At 45.0% G+C, this 18,330-nt stretch overlaps 1 protein-coding gene and 1 pseudogene across 1 annotated transcript; both read right to left on the bottom strand.

Annotated features, from left to right (window-relative positions):
• The window catches only part of LOC144256562 (olfactory receptor 2AJ1-like), a 30,616-nt pseudogene extending 21,765 nt beyond the window's left edge, over positions 1 to 8,851 (bottom strand).
• Positions 8,852 to 15,720: 6,869 nt separating this feature from the next.
• LOC113177161 (olfactory receptor 2T33-like) lies at positions 15,721 to 16,647 on the bottom strand. The gene has a single exon (XM_077801704.1). It carries the CDS (start codon positions 16,645 to 16,647, stop codon positions 15,721 to 15,723), a length of 927 nt encoding a protein of 308 aa, XP_077657830.1.
• Between the last annotated feature and the right edge of the window lie 1,683 nt (positions 16,648 to 18,330).

The following is an 18,330-nucleotide window of genomic DNA, read 5'->3' as shown; positions in this document are numbered from 1 at the left end:
CACATAAAAATAAAATAAAGATGTTGTGTCCACCTAAAACTAAAAAATAAATATTAAAAAAATTCTCTCTCTTTCTCTTTAAAAAAAGCATATATATCACATGATATCAAAAAAATGAGAACAATTTGACAATTAGTTTAATAATTATCACCCCCTCCTGGCCTCTGCTCTTTTGCGGAGGCAGCCTGAGCTACGAAAGGAAGCAATTGGGGTTGGCTTTGTAGTTCAGTGTTCCATCCCCAGGAGAACGAGAAAAAAAAAAATGAATAAAAATAAAATAAAAAAAGGAAGGCAGGCGGGCAATCCTCTAGGACAGCAGTGTGTGTGTGTGGGGGGGATATAAAATGGTCGCCTTGTGCTTAATGTAGATGTTCTACATTCTACTATTAGGGAGTCCTAAGCAGAGACATGACTCTGATGATCCCACAGGTCAGGTCAGCTGTTTAATCCAAAACAAGCAGAAAAGGTCATGATGAAAAGCAGGAAAGGGATGGTGATCAGTGCAGCTACAACAGAAAGACAAGGGAACCCTATCCTTAAACCTGGCTTCAGGGGTGACAAGGACTTTGAGGTTTCATACAAAAGGTGATCATAGGCAGGTATGTGTACAAAAAACTGTAGGATTTGGTATTATCTGTGGCTTCAGGCACCTGTGGGTCTCCTAAGATATATGTGAGCTCATGCTCATTTGCCCCCTTCACTCATGTCACTCCATTGCATAGACTGAGGTCACTTAGTCTCTCAGGAGGAGTCCCGTCCCATGTGTCTTTCCATGTCAAGTGTTCAGAGGCATCAACATTTCCAAGAAAAGCCACATGCCCAACCTCTCCTGCCCAGAAAGCAATTGACCCCCAGATGTTGACCCAGTGCTCTCAGCTTCCTGGGTTTCAATTGCTAGTTACACCACAAAGAAACAAAACCCTGCTCAGCTCTACTTATAAATCTTGAATATAAATCCCAAACGTTTACCAGGCCAATATGGCCTGTGGTATCGTCCATCTTATCCCTCTTGGAAAGTAAATAAAATTTTCTTCTTTGCTTTTAACTTGGACTTTGTGAAGTCTTTCACATCCTGCACACTGGCCTAAGTTCATTCTACCTAACATTATCAACTATGGATGGGGCGCAGGGGGGTGCTAATATATAAAGATCATATTCCCACAAGTATGGAACAGTGGCCACTTACCTGCCAGGGCTGAGATCTGACCTCCAGGTGCTTTTTTAACTCTTTACCCTGTGCTAGGGATGGAATCCATGGCAGGGGCACTTTATCACTGAGCTATATATATATCCTCAACACCCTTTTTATAGTGGTACAAAGAAGGTGAGTGGAAGCATAAATATAATGGGTTTGAGAAAATGACTCCTGATGGGGACTCCAATCTATTATTGATCAAATGAAGAAAATGACACATGATTAGGCTGGGCTTGGTGGCACACCTGTAATCCCAGTGGGTACAGATGCTGAGGCAGGAGGATTGCTAGTTCAAAACCAGCATCAGCAAAAGAGAAGTCTTAAGCAAGTTAGTAAGAACCTGTCTCTTAGTAAAATAGAAAATAGAGCTGGGGATTGATTCAGTGACTGAGTGCCCCTGAGTTCAATCCCCAGCACACACACATACACACAAACATACATACACAAATCCTAATTATATCATTGGTCTTCCTTTAACTTCTTCAAAAGACATAAGATTACATAATGCAATAACTCTTTCAGCAAGTTACTGTTTAATCTGTAATTTTACAGATATGACATATAAAAGAATAATATACAAAAATGGAATATAGAACAGGATTTATGTGAAGAAGGAAATAGAGCTATGTAGGATATTTTAGCTGGCATTCTTAGTATGAATGTGTGGATGATTCTGATGAGATATACATGGTGTGAGATATAAAAAATCCAGGGATCCATTTTCAGAACACAGCATTTAGCCTTAAATGTAAAATTGGAATGTAAGAAAGACAGCCTGAGGGGAAATAGAGCAGAATTCAAAGATACAAGCACAGCACCACAGCCTGTTGATGTGGCAGATTCAGATTCCATGCACCTGAACCCCCCTTGACCCACAGGAGGTAGGGAACGGGTTTAGCCTGACCAACAGAAATAGAAATATCTGTTAATTTAGGTAAAGTAAAACTCTCTACATGCCAAGATGCATTCAATCAAAGAAGGCTTTCCTGCTACAAGAGAACAAGGGAAGTGGGTACAACTAATCATATATTTCTTTATATACATATATCTAATTTTTTTGATGCCAGGGATTTAACTGAGCGGGGCTTAAACACTGAGCCAGATTTCCAGCTCTTTTTATTTTTATTTTTTTCAATTTTGATACAGGATCTTGCTAAGTTACTTAGGACTGCACTAAGTTGCCGAGACTCTTTTTGAACTTGCAGTCCTCCTGCCTCAGCCTCCCAAACCACTGGAATTACAGGTGTGTACCACACTGCCCAGCATCATATTTCTTTAAATGATCCTATGGGAGATAGCAAAATCCAGGTGATGATCCGGAAGATGGCACACACCTTAATACTTACCCAGTGAGGAACTGAGGGTTAGGGGGGCCTTGGGCTCCTGATGATAAAATGCTGACCATACTACTCTCTGTGTGTCTGCTCCCTCATACTTTCAATCTTTCAAGTCCATCAGTAAAAGCTGTGCTTTCTCTGTACCTTTGTCTCTCAATCTTTTAGGAGACAGAGATGACAATGATAGGAACACAATATTAAGAGAATAATTCTATAAAATGGGTTCACTGTGCTGGCCCCACATGCTTTCTTTGCCTAAAAGCAATTTACCTGCAACTCTGCCTGGCTTAAGTGGACAAGATAAGTCACATTATTCAGCAAACTACCTGTTATCTGTAGGAGCAGTGCAGGCAGGGAATATCCTAAGAGGAACCCGAGTTACTTTGCAGGAAGACTTTTGTGACCCTTTTCACAGGCCAGGTTTTGGAAGATAAGAATAATTCTTTGGTTAAGAATCCAATTAGAACAGCTCAGCATGGCTCAAGGTGACATAGAGTTGCAATGACAGTGGGGACTTAAAAGTCTGATATACCCCTGTGGTCAGTCAAAGGTCAAGAGGTAGACCTGAGCAGGAGTCTCTGGAAACTTCCCTGAAACCCCAATAAAACTGGAGTGCAGGAGAGGCACACTGACCCTCTCCTTTGTGAAAGGACCTGTTCTCTCCCTTGAGAGGCTCCCCTTTCCCTTTTCCTGTCCCTTCAATAAGCTCATGACTATTGGGGGACTCACCTGAAATCTTTCTGACTTGTTTGCAAGAATGGAGATTTGAAGGAGGTCTTTATGTTATCTCCATTTCTCTGGGTCTATAACAAAGCCATTTTTGAGTTTTGGACGAGTGAGCATATTTCTCACGCATGATAACTCATCTCTAGGCCAATACATATAAAACTGGAAAAAAATCACGGAAGAAAATCTTCATTAGCAAACAAAATATAAAAAGATCAGTAGCCTTGTATTGTGATTCAAACCATGCCAGGAGGATCAAAAATTTTAGGCCATCCTCAGCAATTTAGCCTCACCCTCTCTCAAAATAAAGTTTTAAAAGGGGCAGGAAATATAGTTCAGTGTTAGAGCACCCCAGGCTCAATCCCCAGTAAAACACAATCACACACGATGAAGATGGATAGAGGAATAAAAATGACATAAGAAAATAGAAGAATGTAAAAGGGCAGATATGAATCTACATTAACAGAAACATTAAATGTGAATTGACAGAACAATCCTATTGAAAGGTAGAGATCATCAGACAGAATGAAAACATGGTCCAATTCTATGCTATCTACAGGGGTCACTGTTTGTAAGCAAATATATAAAGAGTTTGAAAACAAAAGGATGTGAATCATACACCATGCAGACAGCCAGCAGGAGTGAGCTGTACTATAGTACCTCTACTAACATCAGGCAAAATATTTCAAAGCCAAATATTTACTGATAAATAACATCCATGGAAACATGAGTTTAAGGTGTTACTGAATGCCCCATTTTTTTTTCCTAATGCCAATCCAATAATGAGGGCCCAGAGTTGAGAAAAAAGGGAAAAAATGTTTGCTAGCAAAGAAGCAGCACAGGGGCTCCTGTCCCAGAGGCTGTAATTCTGACCATTAGAAGAATGGGGGTGGGGGTGTGTACCAGGGATTGAATTCAAGGGCACTTGACCACTGAGCCATATACCCAGCCCTATTTTATATTTTATTTACAGACAGGGTCTCACTGAGTTACTTAGCACTTCACATTTGCTGAGGCTGCCTTTGAACTCTTGATCCTCCTGCCTCAGCCTCCAAAGTGACTGAAGATTACACACATCGCCAGCACACCTGGCTCAAAACAAAATATTTTATTAATAAGGTGGAAAGTCCTTAGTCTGAGATCAATTAGAGTTTAGAATTAAGTTATTCTGTGTTTGGTTTGGGTTAGATGTTGTAGGAACACGAACGAGGGTCCAGCAGGCACAAAAGCTGCTAGTTTCACACAGTGTCATACAATTCACCCTCAGGGCCTCCCCTAGATATGGAAGCACCCTGTAGCATCCTTTCACATTCTTACCAAGATGAACATTCTGGAGTCTGCTTAAAACACAAGCTAACTTTGGGACATGTAAGAGGGCCAGATGTCTGCACAGGAGAGTGGGCTGCCATGAAGATGGCAGGTGGGGATGCAATGACAGAATGACAAACATGCCACATCATTTTCCCATGAGAAGGCCTAGTTCTGGTGGTTGCTCCTGTAAGGGAAATGAGACATAAAGATCTTTGACTGGATATTGGTTCCTAGACCAACTGAGTTGCAGAGGTGATCTGGGGCTTTACACAGACCCCTGCTAGACCCATTTCCAGGAAAGTGACAATTCCAGGCTTGCCTAAGTCCTCCACCCTCACATTTCACCAGAACCTGAGACTCAGAAGAGAAAACATCATGAGCAATTTGGTCCCAAGTCTGCCCCAGATCTCCTTCCTGGGTGTGTGAGTGCATGCAGTCTTGTGCTCAGGCCTTCTAGAAGAGCCAGAATAGAACCCAGAAACCTGGTAGGTAGCCTTGCTGAATGAACATCTTATCCATGGTCATGACAGCCACAAAGGGCTTGGGGGTTTAGGTGGACCTGTCCTCTGGCAGCCAAGGGCAGCCAACAGCCTAGACACAAGGATTTCACAGGAGGGAGATTTGAAATGGAAGGAGAGGACTGAGACTCTGCTGCCCACCCAAAGTGCCATCCTGTCCATCTTGGATGCCTGGCTGGACAAGCACCCAGAGGAATCCTGTTAGCCTAGTTTTAAAGTGAAAAGTAGAGGGCCTGGGGTGGGCTACCTTGGTCTGGGTGAAGCTCACACTACACATGGGTTCAAGGAGTCAGATAGCTAGATTGGGATCCTGGCTCCCAGGATGCCTTGCCCCTGTGATAAGTGTGTCTCACTAGAGGCTTGGTTTTCTCTGTGTGAAGGGGACAATGCTGTCATCATCCACACATGGGGTTTGGACGAGGCACAGTGGATGTGGAAACGCAGACTTAATCTAAGTCAAATTGAGGATGATCTGCAGAAGAAGGAAATTCTGTCCACCTAGAATGTGTGCTCTTGAATCTGCATCCTAGTCATCTGGGTTTATAGATCATTAAGGGAAATAATGGAGGAGGTCAGAGGAGGAGGTGGCAGCACACCTGTAGCTGTGCTGCTCTGGCTGAGGAGACCTCTTCCCAGGGCTGCCTTCTGTCTTGGGCTAGGTCAGAATGACCTGGAAAGCTTCAGTCTCAGGCCTCCTGCTTTCCCAAGCTAAAGGATTCTGTGGCCTCCTTCCCTTATTTTCATGTGATGCTTGGGACCATATTTCACTTACCTGGGTCACATGCGGGCACTGTTAAATGAGGAAAGCTTGAGAACAAAGAACAATGAAGGTGAAAAGCCTGGCCTAGTGTTTGAAGGAGGCCCTGCGGAGACCCATCGTCCTGGGTGGCCTCCTATCCTGCAGGCCATAGCCCTGTTAGTGAATGAACCTCCTCACCCAAGGTCAGGTGCACCCTTTTCCTCAGCAGCTGGGTGATGCTGGGTCCAATGATTCCCTCTAGCTCTGATGGGACAGGAAAACTGGCCAGCCTCTTTCTGAGATTCCAGGAAGCTTACAAAAAGAGCAGATATCCTCATCCCTCATTCCTGACAGCCCTTACCCAGTTCCTCTTATTCTGGTGAGAGAGGTAAATATTTAAGTTTTATAATGAGTTTATGCTATAGTTGAACATGAATTTGAAAAATACTAGAATTTGCCCTCTACAACTTTGGAGTTGTTCTGTTATTTCACTTGCAGGGAAAGCGTAAATGAGATTCAGACTACTTCATTCCTCCTTGAATTAAGAAATCCTGCAGGAGAAGTGTGAAGTATGTGGTCAGGGCGCCTCCTGCCGGGCTCCTGCAAGATCACACAGCAGCACTGTTCCCAGCATTCTTGTTAGCCTCAAAATGTGTCACCTGAGTCAAGAGTGGAGCCAGGACCTTAGATTCCCCAGGCTTCAGAAGTCCCTCCTCTAGGGGGGAGACCCCTTGAACCCGAGTTTTGAGCTGGGGGGAACTAGGTACACCATAGCACCCAGGTAAGAGGGGACTCCTCCCTCCAGGAAGGAGACCCCTCGAACCTAGGTTTTCGGGGGGAGTTTTGTGCAACATGGCACCCAAGGGAGAGGGGACTCCTCCTTCCAGGGGGGATACCCCTAGAATCTGGGTTTCTTGGGGGGAAGCTCCCCACCACTGCACCCAGGGTATAGTGACTCCTCGCTTCAGGGGGGAGACCCCTTGAACCTTGGTGTCTGGGGGTGGGAAGGAGCTCCACCCCCGCAACACACCGAGGGTAGAGGGGACCCCCCTCCAGGAGGGAGACCCCTCAAACCTGTGTGTGTGTGATGGGGGGAGCTCTGTATAACATGGCACCCAGGGGAGAGGGGACTCCCCCCTTTAGTGGGCAAACCGCTCGAACCTGGGTGTGTGGGGGGGTGGGGAGTTCTGTACAACATAGCACCCAGACGAGAGGGGACTTCCCACTCCATGAGGGAGACCCATTGAACCTGGGTGTGGGGAGGCAACTCTGTACACCATCGCACCCAGGGGAGAGGGGACTCCCTACTTCAGGGAATAGACCCCTGGAACCTGGGTGTGTGTGTGTCGGGGGGCTCTGTAAATAATCACACCCAGGGGAGAGGGGACTCCCCCTCCATGGAGGAGACCCCTCGAAACTGGGTGTGTAGGGGGAGAGCTCTGTACTCCATTGCCCCCAGGGGAGAGGGGACTCACTCCCTCCAGGGGGGAGACCCTTTGAATCTGGGTGTGTGTGGGGGGAGATCCCTCCAACCTGTGTGTCATGGGAGAGCTCTGTACACCATGGCACCCAGGATAGAGGGGACTTCCCCCTCCAGGGGGATAACTCTAGAACATGGGTGTCGTGGGGGGGGAGCTCCCCCCCATGCTGCACCCAGGGTAGAGGGGACTCCCCCCTCCAGGGGGAGATCCCTTGAACCTAGTGGTCTGGAGTAGGAGGGAGCTCTACCCCTCCCAAGGCACCAAGGGTAGAGGGGAGTCCCCTCTCCAGGGGCGAGACCCTTCTTACCTGAGTGTAGGGGGCGAGCTTCTCCCCTCGACCGAACCCAGGGTGGAGGGATCTCCCCCCTCTAGGGAGAAGATCCCTCCAACCTGGGTATGTGTGTGGGGGTAAGCTCCTCCCACTTCACCCAGGTGAGAGGGACTCCCCCCCTCCAGGGGTGAGACCCCTGGAGCCTGGTTGTCTTTGGAGACTCCCCCCCCCCGCTGCATCCAGGGTATAGGGGAGTCTCCCCTCCAGAGGAAGAGACCCCTGGAACGTGGGTGTGTGTAGGGAAGCTCCCCCCAACGCACCCAGGGTAGAGGGGACTTCCCCCTCCAGCGGGGAGAGCACTCTAACCTGTGTGTAGCGGGGGAGCTCCCACCGCCTCTGTGGCCAAAACATCCTGGAACACTGATTACCAGGCTTTTTGGTGTTGTAGTTTCAATATACAAATCTTTGTTGGGTCAAATACAAGTTAGGAATTTATGAAATGGATTTTTTGCTCAATAAATTTTGCAGCAGTGCCCTTGGAAACATACCTAAAATGTGGAAAGAATATGTCAGTTTTTCCTTGTATTTAAATATTAATTTTGATTTTTGTATAACATTCTCTTCTGTGTTTCATTTTATTTTGTTTTGTTTTATAAAAGGAATTGAATACACAAATACACATGCACAGATAGCTTGAGGTGTCTGCACAGGACAGCTTCAACATGGCAGGAATTTCACAGAAATAGTGATCAATCACTCTAGAGCGACAGAAGGGTAAGTGCAGTACCAGCCCTGTGTGCACCATGGCGTTGAGGGTTGCAACCAGCCAGCACCCTGCAGCCATGAGCACACTGACCCTCTCGCTCATGATCACTGGGTAGCGCAGGGGGTGGCAGATGGCCACATAGCGGTCACAAGACATGGCAGCCAGGAGGAGGCACTCACCACCCAGCAGCGTGAGGGACAGGAATACCTGGATCCCACAGCCTGCAAAGGAAATACCTCTGTGGCCTGACAGGAAGTCAGTGATCACCTTGGGAACGATGTTGGAAACGTGCAGGATGTCCATGAAGGACAGGTGGCTGAGCAGGAAGTACATGGGGGTGTGGAGGCGCGGGTCCCTGCGGATGAGCAGGATCATGAGGGCGTTTTCTATTAGGGTCACAATGAAAAGGCCAAACAGGAAGGAGAAGAAGACCAGACTGGAGTGGGAAGAGGAGAAGAGTCCCAGGAGGATGAAGTCAGTGTTGGCGCTGTGGTTGACGGGCCTCATCTCGATTCTGCTTTTCCTAAAAAGAGAGAATTAATTAATTAGAAAAAGAAAACAGTGCTGCATCTCGATGTCACTTACATAGGTCTGCCTGATAAGTGAGGTTACTGATGCATGCTTTGTCATGAAGACCCATGGCTTGTTTCACAGAGCGGGCCTGCACTTGATCTGCTCCTGGGTCATGCTTAGCTTGCTCAATTGGCCTTTGAGTCTATGTTGGGTCTCAAAGTGTCAGTTAATTCCACGTAACAAACTGAAGTCCTGTCTTTGGTCAGCTCTCACCTTCTTAAGGAGGCCTACCCTGCACAGGCTTCTTAAAATCCCAATGCTCCTGCTGGACCCGGACTCCTCTGGTCTCCTTACTGTTCTGCTGTGTGGGGTTTGCAGCCCACCTTCGCCTTCTGTTTATTAAATGAACAGGTCAATTCCACTCACCTCTCATTGTCGTTGCTCCACCAGGGTTAACCTCATGATGGACACTGCCCAGGACAGACCTGGCCTTCAGCAGTTGCTCAATCATGGATGTTGAGCTCATGACTAACATACATGGGCCATGCTAGAGAGACCATTCTACCATGAGCCTGGGATATGAGAGTACTCCCTCAAGGGCATGCACCACAGCAGCCCATGAACAAATGAGTAAATACAAAAATAGACACATAGGGGCTGGGGATGTGGCTCAAGTAGTAGCGCGCTCATCTGGCATGCATGGGGTGCTGGGTTTGATCCTCAGCACCACATAAAAATAAAAAATAAAGATATTGTGTCCACTGAAAACTAAAATAAATAAATAAATAAATAAATATTAAAAATTCTCTTTAAAAAATAGACACATAAATATTATGACAATGAAACTTCATTTTAAATAAAATTTTAAGTAGATAAAACTTACAGAGGATGAAATATAGGAGGATTTTAAATATTGTCCTTGTTTATATGTAAGAAATGAAAGCTATATGTAGTCAAAATCAACAACATATCTTTACAAATATATTTTACTTTTCTCTGTTTTCTTAATGTGTAAAATTTGAATCATAACTTTTTTATTCTACATATGGGAAGTCATAGGTGTTCATGTTATTTATTTATACTTGGAAGGTGGTTACTTGTATCCTTACTTTATACTTATTTGTAATGTTCTGTATATATAATCTCTCCCTCAATATGGAGATTATATACATCTATGATTAATATATATATAATTAGTATATAGTGACATATAATTGATATATATAATTAAGAACAACAAAAAATTGATCATCTCATTGACAAGTACTATTGAGCTTAAATATAATTAATTTTTATATTTGCATATATGAAAATTAAGTCACTAACAGTGTATAAATGATTTAGTCTTGCATATTTTTTTTTTTGGTAAATGTTGTTTCTGTATCATGCACTAGATCAATTCTTAACCTTATTTCTAATTCCCTGGACTGCTAGCAGCATTTTGCTGTGGTCCTTTTTTTAATGAAATGACCTAGAAGTGAGTCAAAAAGACCAGCTCTGAGTGAGGTTTGGGACCCTGCCTGTGCCCCTGTCCTGGCTGTTCCAAAGGCTCTGACCCACAGCTCAGAAACCTTGATGACACACTCAGGTGGAGACTTCAGGCAGTGTGTCTCCTGTGAGATGGTTGGTCACAAACATTTCCCAAATCAGTGAAAATCACTCACAACTCAAACTGAGCAATACTGTGTCTCTGGAAGCATATTTTCCCTCTGGTTTTGCTTTTCCAATTAATTTTCCACTTTATTGAAGTCACCCCCTGACCATTTATTACTGAGATCCCTGTGTTTAGCAGACCCCGTGCCCATTGCAGGTGCCATTAAAGACTTACCACAGACAGAATTTTTAAATGGATCAAATATTTTCAGTTGCTCCTAAGTTCTTCCTCCTGTGCATCTGACTTGACTGTGTTCCCGTGGTGTTCACTGCATCTATACATCCATCCACATTTTCCCTGCAGCCCTGGGAAGCCAACATCGCTCACTCCGGTCTCCCTCAGTGTCCTGCTTCTACCTCCAGGTGCAATTTCTATGAGGCATCTAGAATTTCCACAGGCACATTTCATGACTCTGCCCACCCATCACCCCAGGTCTGGAGCACACTCCTAAGATGCCAGGATTATTAATGAAACTATACCTTCTGTGCCATTCAGTGGCATCTGGATTGACTAGAAGAGCTACACCTGAATCCAAAGATGAGTGCTCTAGCAGCAAGCTAGTTAAATGTGTAAGGAGGGAGAAAGAACCTGGTACACACCTGGCAGCTTCTCCCCTGGACATGCAACTCTTTCCCTGGGTGAAGTCTGTTTCCCCACCTCGATCCACAAATCCTTGTTAATGTTGGAGAGACATGCACCACAGACTTCTTACCCACCTCTCCTCTGTAATCTTGGAAGCTGGCCCCAAAATATGTTCTCCACATGATTTTAATACTTTTTAATGAACTTTTAAATCTGCTTTTCTATAACATCTTGTAAAATTTTCTAAGCATCTCTGTATACCTAAGGTTTTATCATTTAAAATAAGCAATGAGTCAGTTACATCTGAAGTTTAACCAGTGTGGTTAATGCTTCACAGAGACTTTGATACAAGGTCAAAACAGACACTTTTTTTTTTAAGGAAATAGGAAACATAGACCGTGGTATGGAGAAAAGAATAGAGAAAAACATCAGCATAAATCTTCTAGGTAATTTCATTTAAAAAAAAAAAAGGGCAGGGAGGTAATAGAAAGAAAGCAATAGGCCAATCAGAACACTACAGGGTATGAACAGGAGAAGAAATTTCAATGTCAAGAGCAATGCCAAGATTGAAAGGTCACAGTAGACAAAGAGAATTCTTTCAGAGCCCAAACTCAGGAGTAAATATAGTCACACCAGGACTTCGCTGGTGACACAGAAACTCTTTCCCACCCCTATAAATCAAAAGTCTTGAGAGCAGACATGAGATTGCACGCCTGTAATCCCAGCAGCTTGGGAGGCTGAGGCCGGAGGATCACACGTTCACAGACAGCCTCACTAAAAGCAGTTTTCCAAAGCAAATCATTTGCACTAAGCAAATCTGTGAGACCCTGTCTCTAAATAAAATACAATATAGGGCTGGGGAATGTGGCTCAGTGGTCCAGTGCACCTGAGTTCAATCCCCAGTACCCCCTCGCCCCTAAAGTCTTCAGATTCTTGTTTTGTAACATAGGAAATTTCAACTAGATGCAGAAAAATTTAGTTAACCATTGTTCAATTTTTTTTACGGTTATTTCTCAGATTTTGTTAGGAGAAATAGGTCATGAATATCATTGTCTCTAAATGTTCTATATTAACAAAGCCAAAATTTTGTGTTATACTTTATACATTTATATTTCTTTTAATCTACTGATATTTGCTATTGGTGTTACATTTATTGAAATAAAATTGTTATTAATTTGTTGTATTGAATTAATTTCTGAAAGCTGACTTGTGGCATATATTAAAGTTAATTTTTAACTCAGAAGGGAAACAGTATGTATGTGTATATATATATGTATATATACATGTTATTGAAGAATGTTGTACATTTTGAAATCAGAATTTATTCTAGGAACATATTAATGAAAATAAAATTCACTAACTTGGGCAAGTGAGATCTGGGAAGGGAAAATTTCTACTGCCTCTCATGACATTTATTGGCTGCTCTGAAAGTTTCTATTAAATTGTAATTTGGGGAACCCACAACCAAGCACAATTCTAGTACATGTTACTCAAAATGCTTAGCATGCACCATTTTATGAGATGAAAATTTAAAATATTATTATAAAGAAAACTGAATTAATTAGCTGCCTCTAGTTTTGCCACATACACATACAGTTTCCTCCTAATGCAGACATTTCTTCTGGAACTCACTTTTAAGTACACACACACTCTGCTCCATCACATTCCCTCACTCCTCCTAAGTCCTGGTCTGCAGGCCTTCCACTGGCGTCGTCTGAGAGTTTGGGTGGTGGATCTTACCTACCTGCCTCCCTTCCATGCCTGGCTGCTTTCTGCAGCACACACCCTCCACCCAGCTTCAGCGTCTTCAGTTCTCCAAATTCAGTGGTAAAGTCCCCCTCCACTGGACCTCATGCTCTCAGCAAACAGATCAGTCCCCCAGAACCAGGCAGGCCTGGCAGGATGGATGCCCAGTGCACTGGTGAGGCATTGAGGTGGGTGTGCACTCTGCTGCAGGCTCACCCAGGAGCCCCAAGTCCCACATGTGCACTTGCACCGCCTCCACCTCCCTGGACCTCACCAGGTAAACACCACAGGCGGCATTTCTCACTTAAACTCCTCTACTCACTGGGGCATCAGTTACCCTCACCCCAATGGCCCTGAGCCCTGGCTTGTGCAAAGAGACACGTCCAGGGAGTGGCTGAGGGCACCAGAGCTGCCTGGACTTGGCACTCCTTCAGATGGGATGGATTTGGCAAGCGCACTGCACAAGAGTCATTTGGAACCAGCAAGCAGAAGCACAGAGGACAGGTCTTAATGGGAGCCCTGTGGCAAGTGGCCTCAGGGAGAAAACAGTGATCTTTTCATAGGGCAGCAGAAGGAGCCATTCCCCATGGCATGGCCTGGGAAGGAGGGGGCGGGAGCAGGCCTAAGTATCATGGTGACAGTGGTGGACACCTAGGGCAGCCCTGGCACTCCCGCGGGAGCAGTGGCGTGGCTGGCTCTCAGGGGAGAAGGGATGGACTGTTTTGCCATCAATTAATCATGTAGAATTAAATTTATGGTAATGATGATAACAACAAGAAAAAAGATCAAGAAAAAACAGTTTTTAAGAGAAAAAATAAAGTTTTCCTGAGCCTCTGCACCCTGCTCTGTTTACTCAGCAGATTTTATTCCTGCTCTGCTTGGAGTCCTCTGCAGCTTCCATCACCTGACCAGGGACCACACTGAGCCATATTCAAGAGAAGGAAAGATGGTGAAGACGGGAACCAGATCAAGACAAGATTAGCAGAAGAGGAGAAAAGAATCACAACAGTAATCACTGTAGGTGGTATTTTAAACCACAGCCTTGGGATGGTTTTTGAATTCACTAGCTTTGTCTTTGAAGATCACACAAATATGTGTGAAAGATAGGTCTATTAAAAATGCATAGCCAAATTTATTTTCTTTACAAATTCAACAATTTATTTAAAGGTGTCAAATCTATTCCTTATTAATTATTGGGAGTATGTAAACATTTGTTAAACAAAGATTGTTCCAAAACACCAGAGTCCCAATTTTAAAAAGCTCTTAGATTTTCAGTGGAATCTGCCCTCCAATGGAAGACCAGTAGTTTGTAAAGAAATCATAATTAAAAGAAATAAAAGTAACAGTTTCTAGCAAAAGAGAGGAGGTGGAAGAGAAATATCACACATACACATATTAATTTATTTGGGCATATATTTACAGGGTATGTCAGAAAATTCATGATTTTTTTTTCTAAAACTCCCAGTAGTGTTCTGAGTGCTCTATACTTTTTGTTATGAAATCTATGGCTGTGTTTGGTTTTGAAGTATCCACAGACTCCTTTTCCAAAACTGAAATAGTTCAAAACATAAAAAGGAACATAAGCACATAGACAATCTGCTAACGACAAGTCCTCTGTGCCCATTCGTCATCAGGAAAATTCAAATGAAAAGCCAAGTGCTCACAAGAATTGGCCAAAATGGAAAAGTTTCGATAATACTGGGAACAGTTGGGATCCGTGTTCATTGCTGGCTGAAGTCAGCAAACGCTCTGAAAAGGGGCTGAGTAAGTCACCGCCATCGCCTAGAGGAGTGGAGGCATGTGACACACAGAGAGGCTGGAGACAGCTCGGTCACTGCGGCTCGCACTGCACACTGCGCAGACGCCTCTCCGCTAAGCGATAGGCCGAGGAACGCGAAGGCGCCAGCCAGGGAGGACCACTGGCAGGAAAACAGCAGACCCACCGACAGTGCGACACGGGACTCTGACCAGCGTCCTGACCTTGGAGGGAAACACCCAGGCACAGACAGCACCTGCAGCCACTTGGCCTCTAGACGTAGTCGCAGAGCGCCCGCGCCCAGGGCCAGGGTAACCGCGCAGCTGCGCAGCCTCGTGGGACCGGCAGGGGGCGCTGTCCTGCGGCGCTGCAGCTCCAGACGCGCTGGCTGGGGGCTCCCGTCTCAGGAGCTCAAACTCCAAGCTTCCTTTAGTTTCCAAGCCTCCATTAGCTCCAGGGTTGGGGCGAGGCTCTGCTGTCCAGGAGGAAGCGCTTTACAGGTTGTGCGGTTGACCGTGGCTGGGGGAGGGGAAGGGACACTAGGGAAGAGCCACCGCAGCTGACGCCATCCGGGCAGTGAAGGGTGCTGTCCAGGCCCATGTCTCCTCCAGGACTGCACAGCCTCCTTGCCTCGTTCCCTTGCTGAGGCCCAGGTCCTGTCCCAAGGGGTGCTCTGCCTTCCTGCCTCAGTGGGTCATGTTGCTTGAGGTGGGCGTGAGCTGCGAGTGCAGAGACTTGTGGAAACCTCTGAAGAGGATGCCTGCAGTCTAAGCTCCCAACTGTGGAAATCCTACACTGACGGGCAGCAAAGAACCTCAGTCCTCAAAATCACTAGACACTTAGTTCATTATTTAAAAAAGAAACCACTGTGGTGCATGACATCGAAATGTTACTGACATTTTAACTGACAGAGTTTTAACAATCCACAGTTTGACCTGCTGAAGACAGCTCAGTAAACAAACTCAAAGTGTGAACCTTCACGCATGATCCAGAGTAAAGCAGAAAAAATATATTTATATCTATATCTATGTATATATGAAAGTTAAATACCTTCTCCCTAAGAAATACCAAGGTCTTAGTACAGGCCTTCCTGTTTGGGCAAGTAGATGACCTTGTAGTCATTATTCAAGGCCACACACTGGCCATACACTTTCTTAGGGCCCCCTTGACCTCGCTGTTCCTCAGGCTGTAGATGAGGGGGTTCAGCATAGGGGTGAGGATGCTGTAGAAGGCTGACACCACCTTATCATAGTGAGCTGATCTGTAGGATTTGGGTCTCATGTAGTTAGAAATGGCAGCTCCATAAAAGAGCCCCACCACAGCCACGTGTGAGGAGCAGGTGGCAAAGGCCTTCTTGCGGGCTTCTGTGGAGCGCATGTGGAGGACAGCAGCCAGGATGAGACTGTAGGAGGTCAGGATGAGGCAGAAGGGCACCAGGAGCATCAACACACAGCAGATGTACATGACATTCTCAAAGACAGACGTGTCAGCACAAGCCAAGCGCACCAGCGTGGGGGCCTCACAGAAGAAATGGTCTATCTCTCGCTTGCTGCAAAACGGGAAGCTCAGGGCAACAACTGCCTGCATCAGCCCGTCAGCTGCTCCCAGGAACCAGGACCCCACGGTCATCCTCAGACACAGTGGCCAGCTCATGAGCATGGGATAGCGCAGAGGGTGGCATACGGCCACATAGCGGTCATAGGACATGGCTGCTAAGAGGAAGCACTCTCCACCACCCAGAGTGAGAAGGAAGAAGATCTGGAAGCCACAGCCAGCAGGGGAGATGGACTTGATTCCAGTCAAGTAGTCAGCAGCCATTTTGGGCACAATGGTGGAAACCACCATGGCGTCCATGAGGGACAGTTGGCTCAGGAGGAAGTACATGGGCGTGTGGAGCCGGAGGTCCCACTGAATCAGGAGAATCATGAGGGCATTGCTCACTAGGGAGGTGAAAGCTGTTGTCAGAACCATCCCAAAGAGAAACTGTTGGGCTCTGGAGTGGCCCAAGAGACCTAGGAGAATGAAGTCAGAACTGGTGTTCCCACTTTCCATGATTTCAAACAACAGAAGAGACACTGTCAGTGGAAACATAGGAGAGAGATTAAGTTTTTAAATGCCCCTTGTTATTTATATCCTTCTAAATAATCACATGTGTAACAATGAAATCTATTTCAAATCCTTCATCTCTCATTTTTCTTCTTGTTTTTATTTTTGGTGCTGGGGATTGAACTCAGGGGTGCTTGGCCACTGAACCACATCCCCAGTCATGTTTTGTATTTTATTTTGAAACAAGGTCTCACTGAGTTCCTTAGTGCCTCACCATTGCTAAGGCTGGCTTTTAACCTGCAATTCTTCTGTCTCAGTCTCCTGAGCTGCTGGGATTACAGGCATGTGCCACCTCGCCCGGCTTCATCTACTTTTTAAACATGTTTAAATCAAGATAAAATTAACTTAAAGGATTTTTTTTTGTCATTTTGAAGTTTCACATGATAAATGCCTCCTAGGTTGAGTGTTGATTAATTGCATACCAAATCCTAATTCTTGAGGAGTTGCAACTGACATGCAAGAGAGGCTTTTTAGTTACTTGGTGCCCAAATAAATGGGTGAGCAGGAAATGGTGTACATGTGTCATTCATATTGATGCTTTAGTGATGTACTGCATGATCAATATTCTTAGAGATGAATTGTCAATATCTTACTTTCAAAAAATGATGTACTTAATAATGAAGATTCCAAATCTAAAACACATGAAACTTGGTTAAACTACCCAAATCATGATGTTTTCCCTGACGCCGACTGAATCTGGATAGCCCTTTCTAAAACTGGAGGGCTTACCTTCTCAGATCTAGAAGGCAGGAAGACAGCGTTTGCAGACAGAAGCATAACCTCATGTGAAGTTGGTAGTACCTTAGTCACTTCCACAGTTTTAAACTTAATCAGTGTTATTTGAGTTTGTTAGTGTGGAGCTCTATTGCTCAATGCACCCTCTCATTAATCCTTCAACAGTGCTTTGTATTGTTCCTGGCAGTAGCAAAAATGCACTATTTACTGGGTAAGGAAAAATCCTGCTTCTTTATTACAAAAGTGTGCAGAAACATTAATTTCTTCCTCATTCCCCATAGAATCAAAATCTTTAAGTCAATTTTTGTATTTGATCTTCTCCTGCTAGAACTGGATAAAGAAGCCCAGAACTGGACAGATGTGGCTACTAGTCTGTCCTCAAGGATACTGCCTGCTTCATCATACATGGTAGAAGGTGTGCAGCTCTTAGGGAGTGCCAAGATCCACCCTAAGTCCAATTGCTAGTCGTAACTGGAGAGCATCCTGCCTTGGATTGCTCCACCCTGTGGAGATACTTCTTTGTCAAATATGTCTTCACTTGCCAACCTCTGTGCTCTGCACACCCCTGAATCTCTGAAGCATGATCTGTGTGCCTGGTGACCACATGAAAACCCTGGCCATGGCTCTCACTGGCTTCCCAAGGCTGGAGGAAACCCTAACCCATTCTTCCCTACTCCAACCTCTCAGTGTTAAAGACGGACTAAGCTTTATTTTTTTTTCTATTTTTTTTTAAAGAAAGAAAGAGTGGGAGAGAGAAAGAGGGAGAGAGAGAATTTTAATATTTATTTTTTAGTGTTTGGCGGACACAACATCTTTGTTGGTATGTGGTGCTGAGGATCGAACCCGGGCTGCACGCATGCCAGGCGAGCGCGTTACCGCTTGAGCCACATCCCC

The sequence above is a fragment of the Urocitellus parryii genome, chromosome 1 (assembly GCF_045843805.1).
Source record: "Urocitellus parryii isolate mUroPar1 chromosome 1, mUroPar1.hap1, whole genome shotgun sequence".
NCBI classification, from domain to species: Eukaryota; Metazoa; Chordata; class Mammalia; order Rodentia; family Sciuridae; genus Urocitellus; species Urocitellus parryii.
Note: the sequence above shows the minus strand (reverse complement) of the source record. Positions and strands in the feature narration are given on the sequence as shown.

Coding starts and splice junctions, on each gene's coding strand:
- LOC113177161 (XM_077801704.1), bottom strand. CDS start 16,647: ATGGAAAGTGGGAACACCAGTTCTGACTTCATTCTCCTAGGTCTCTTG.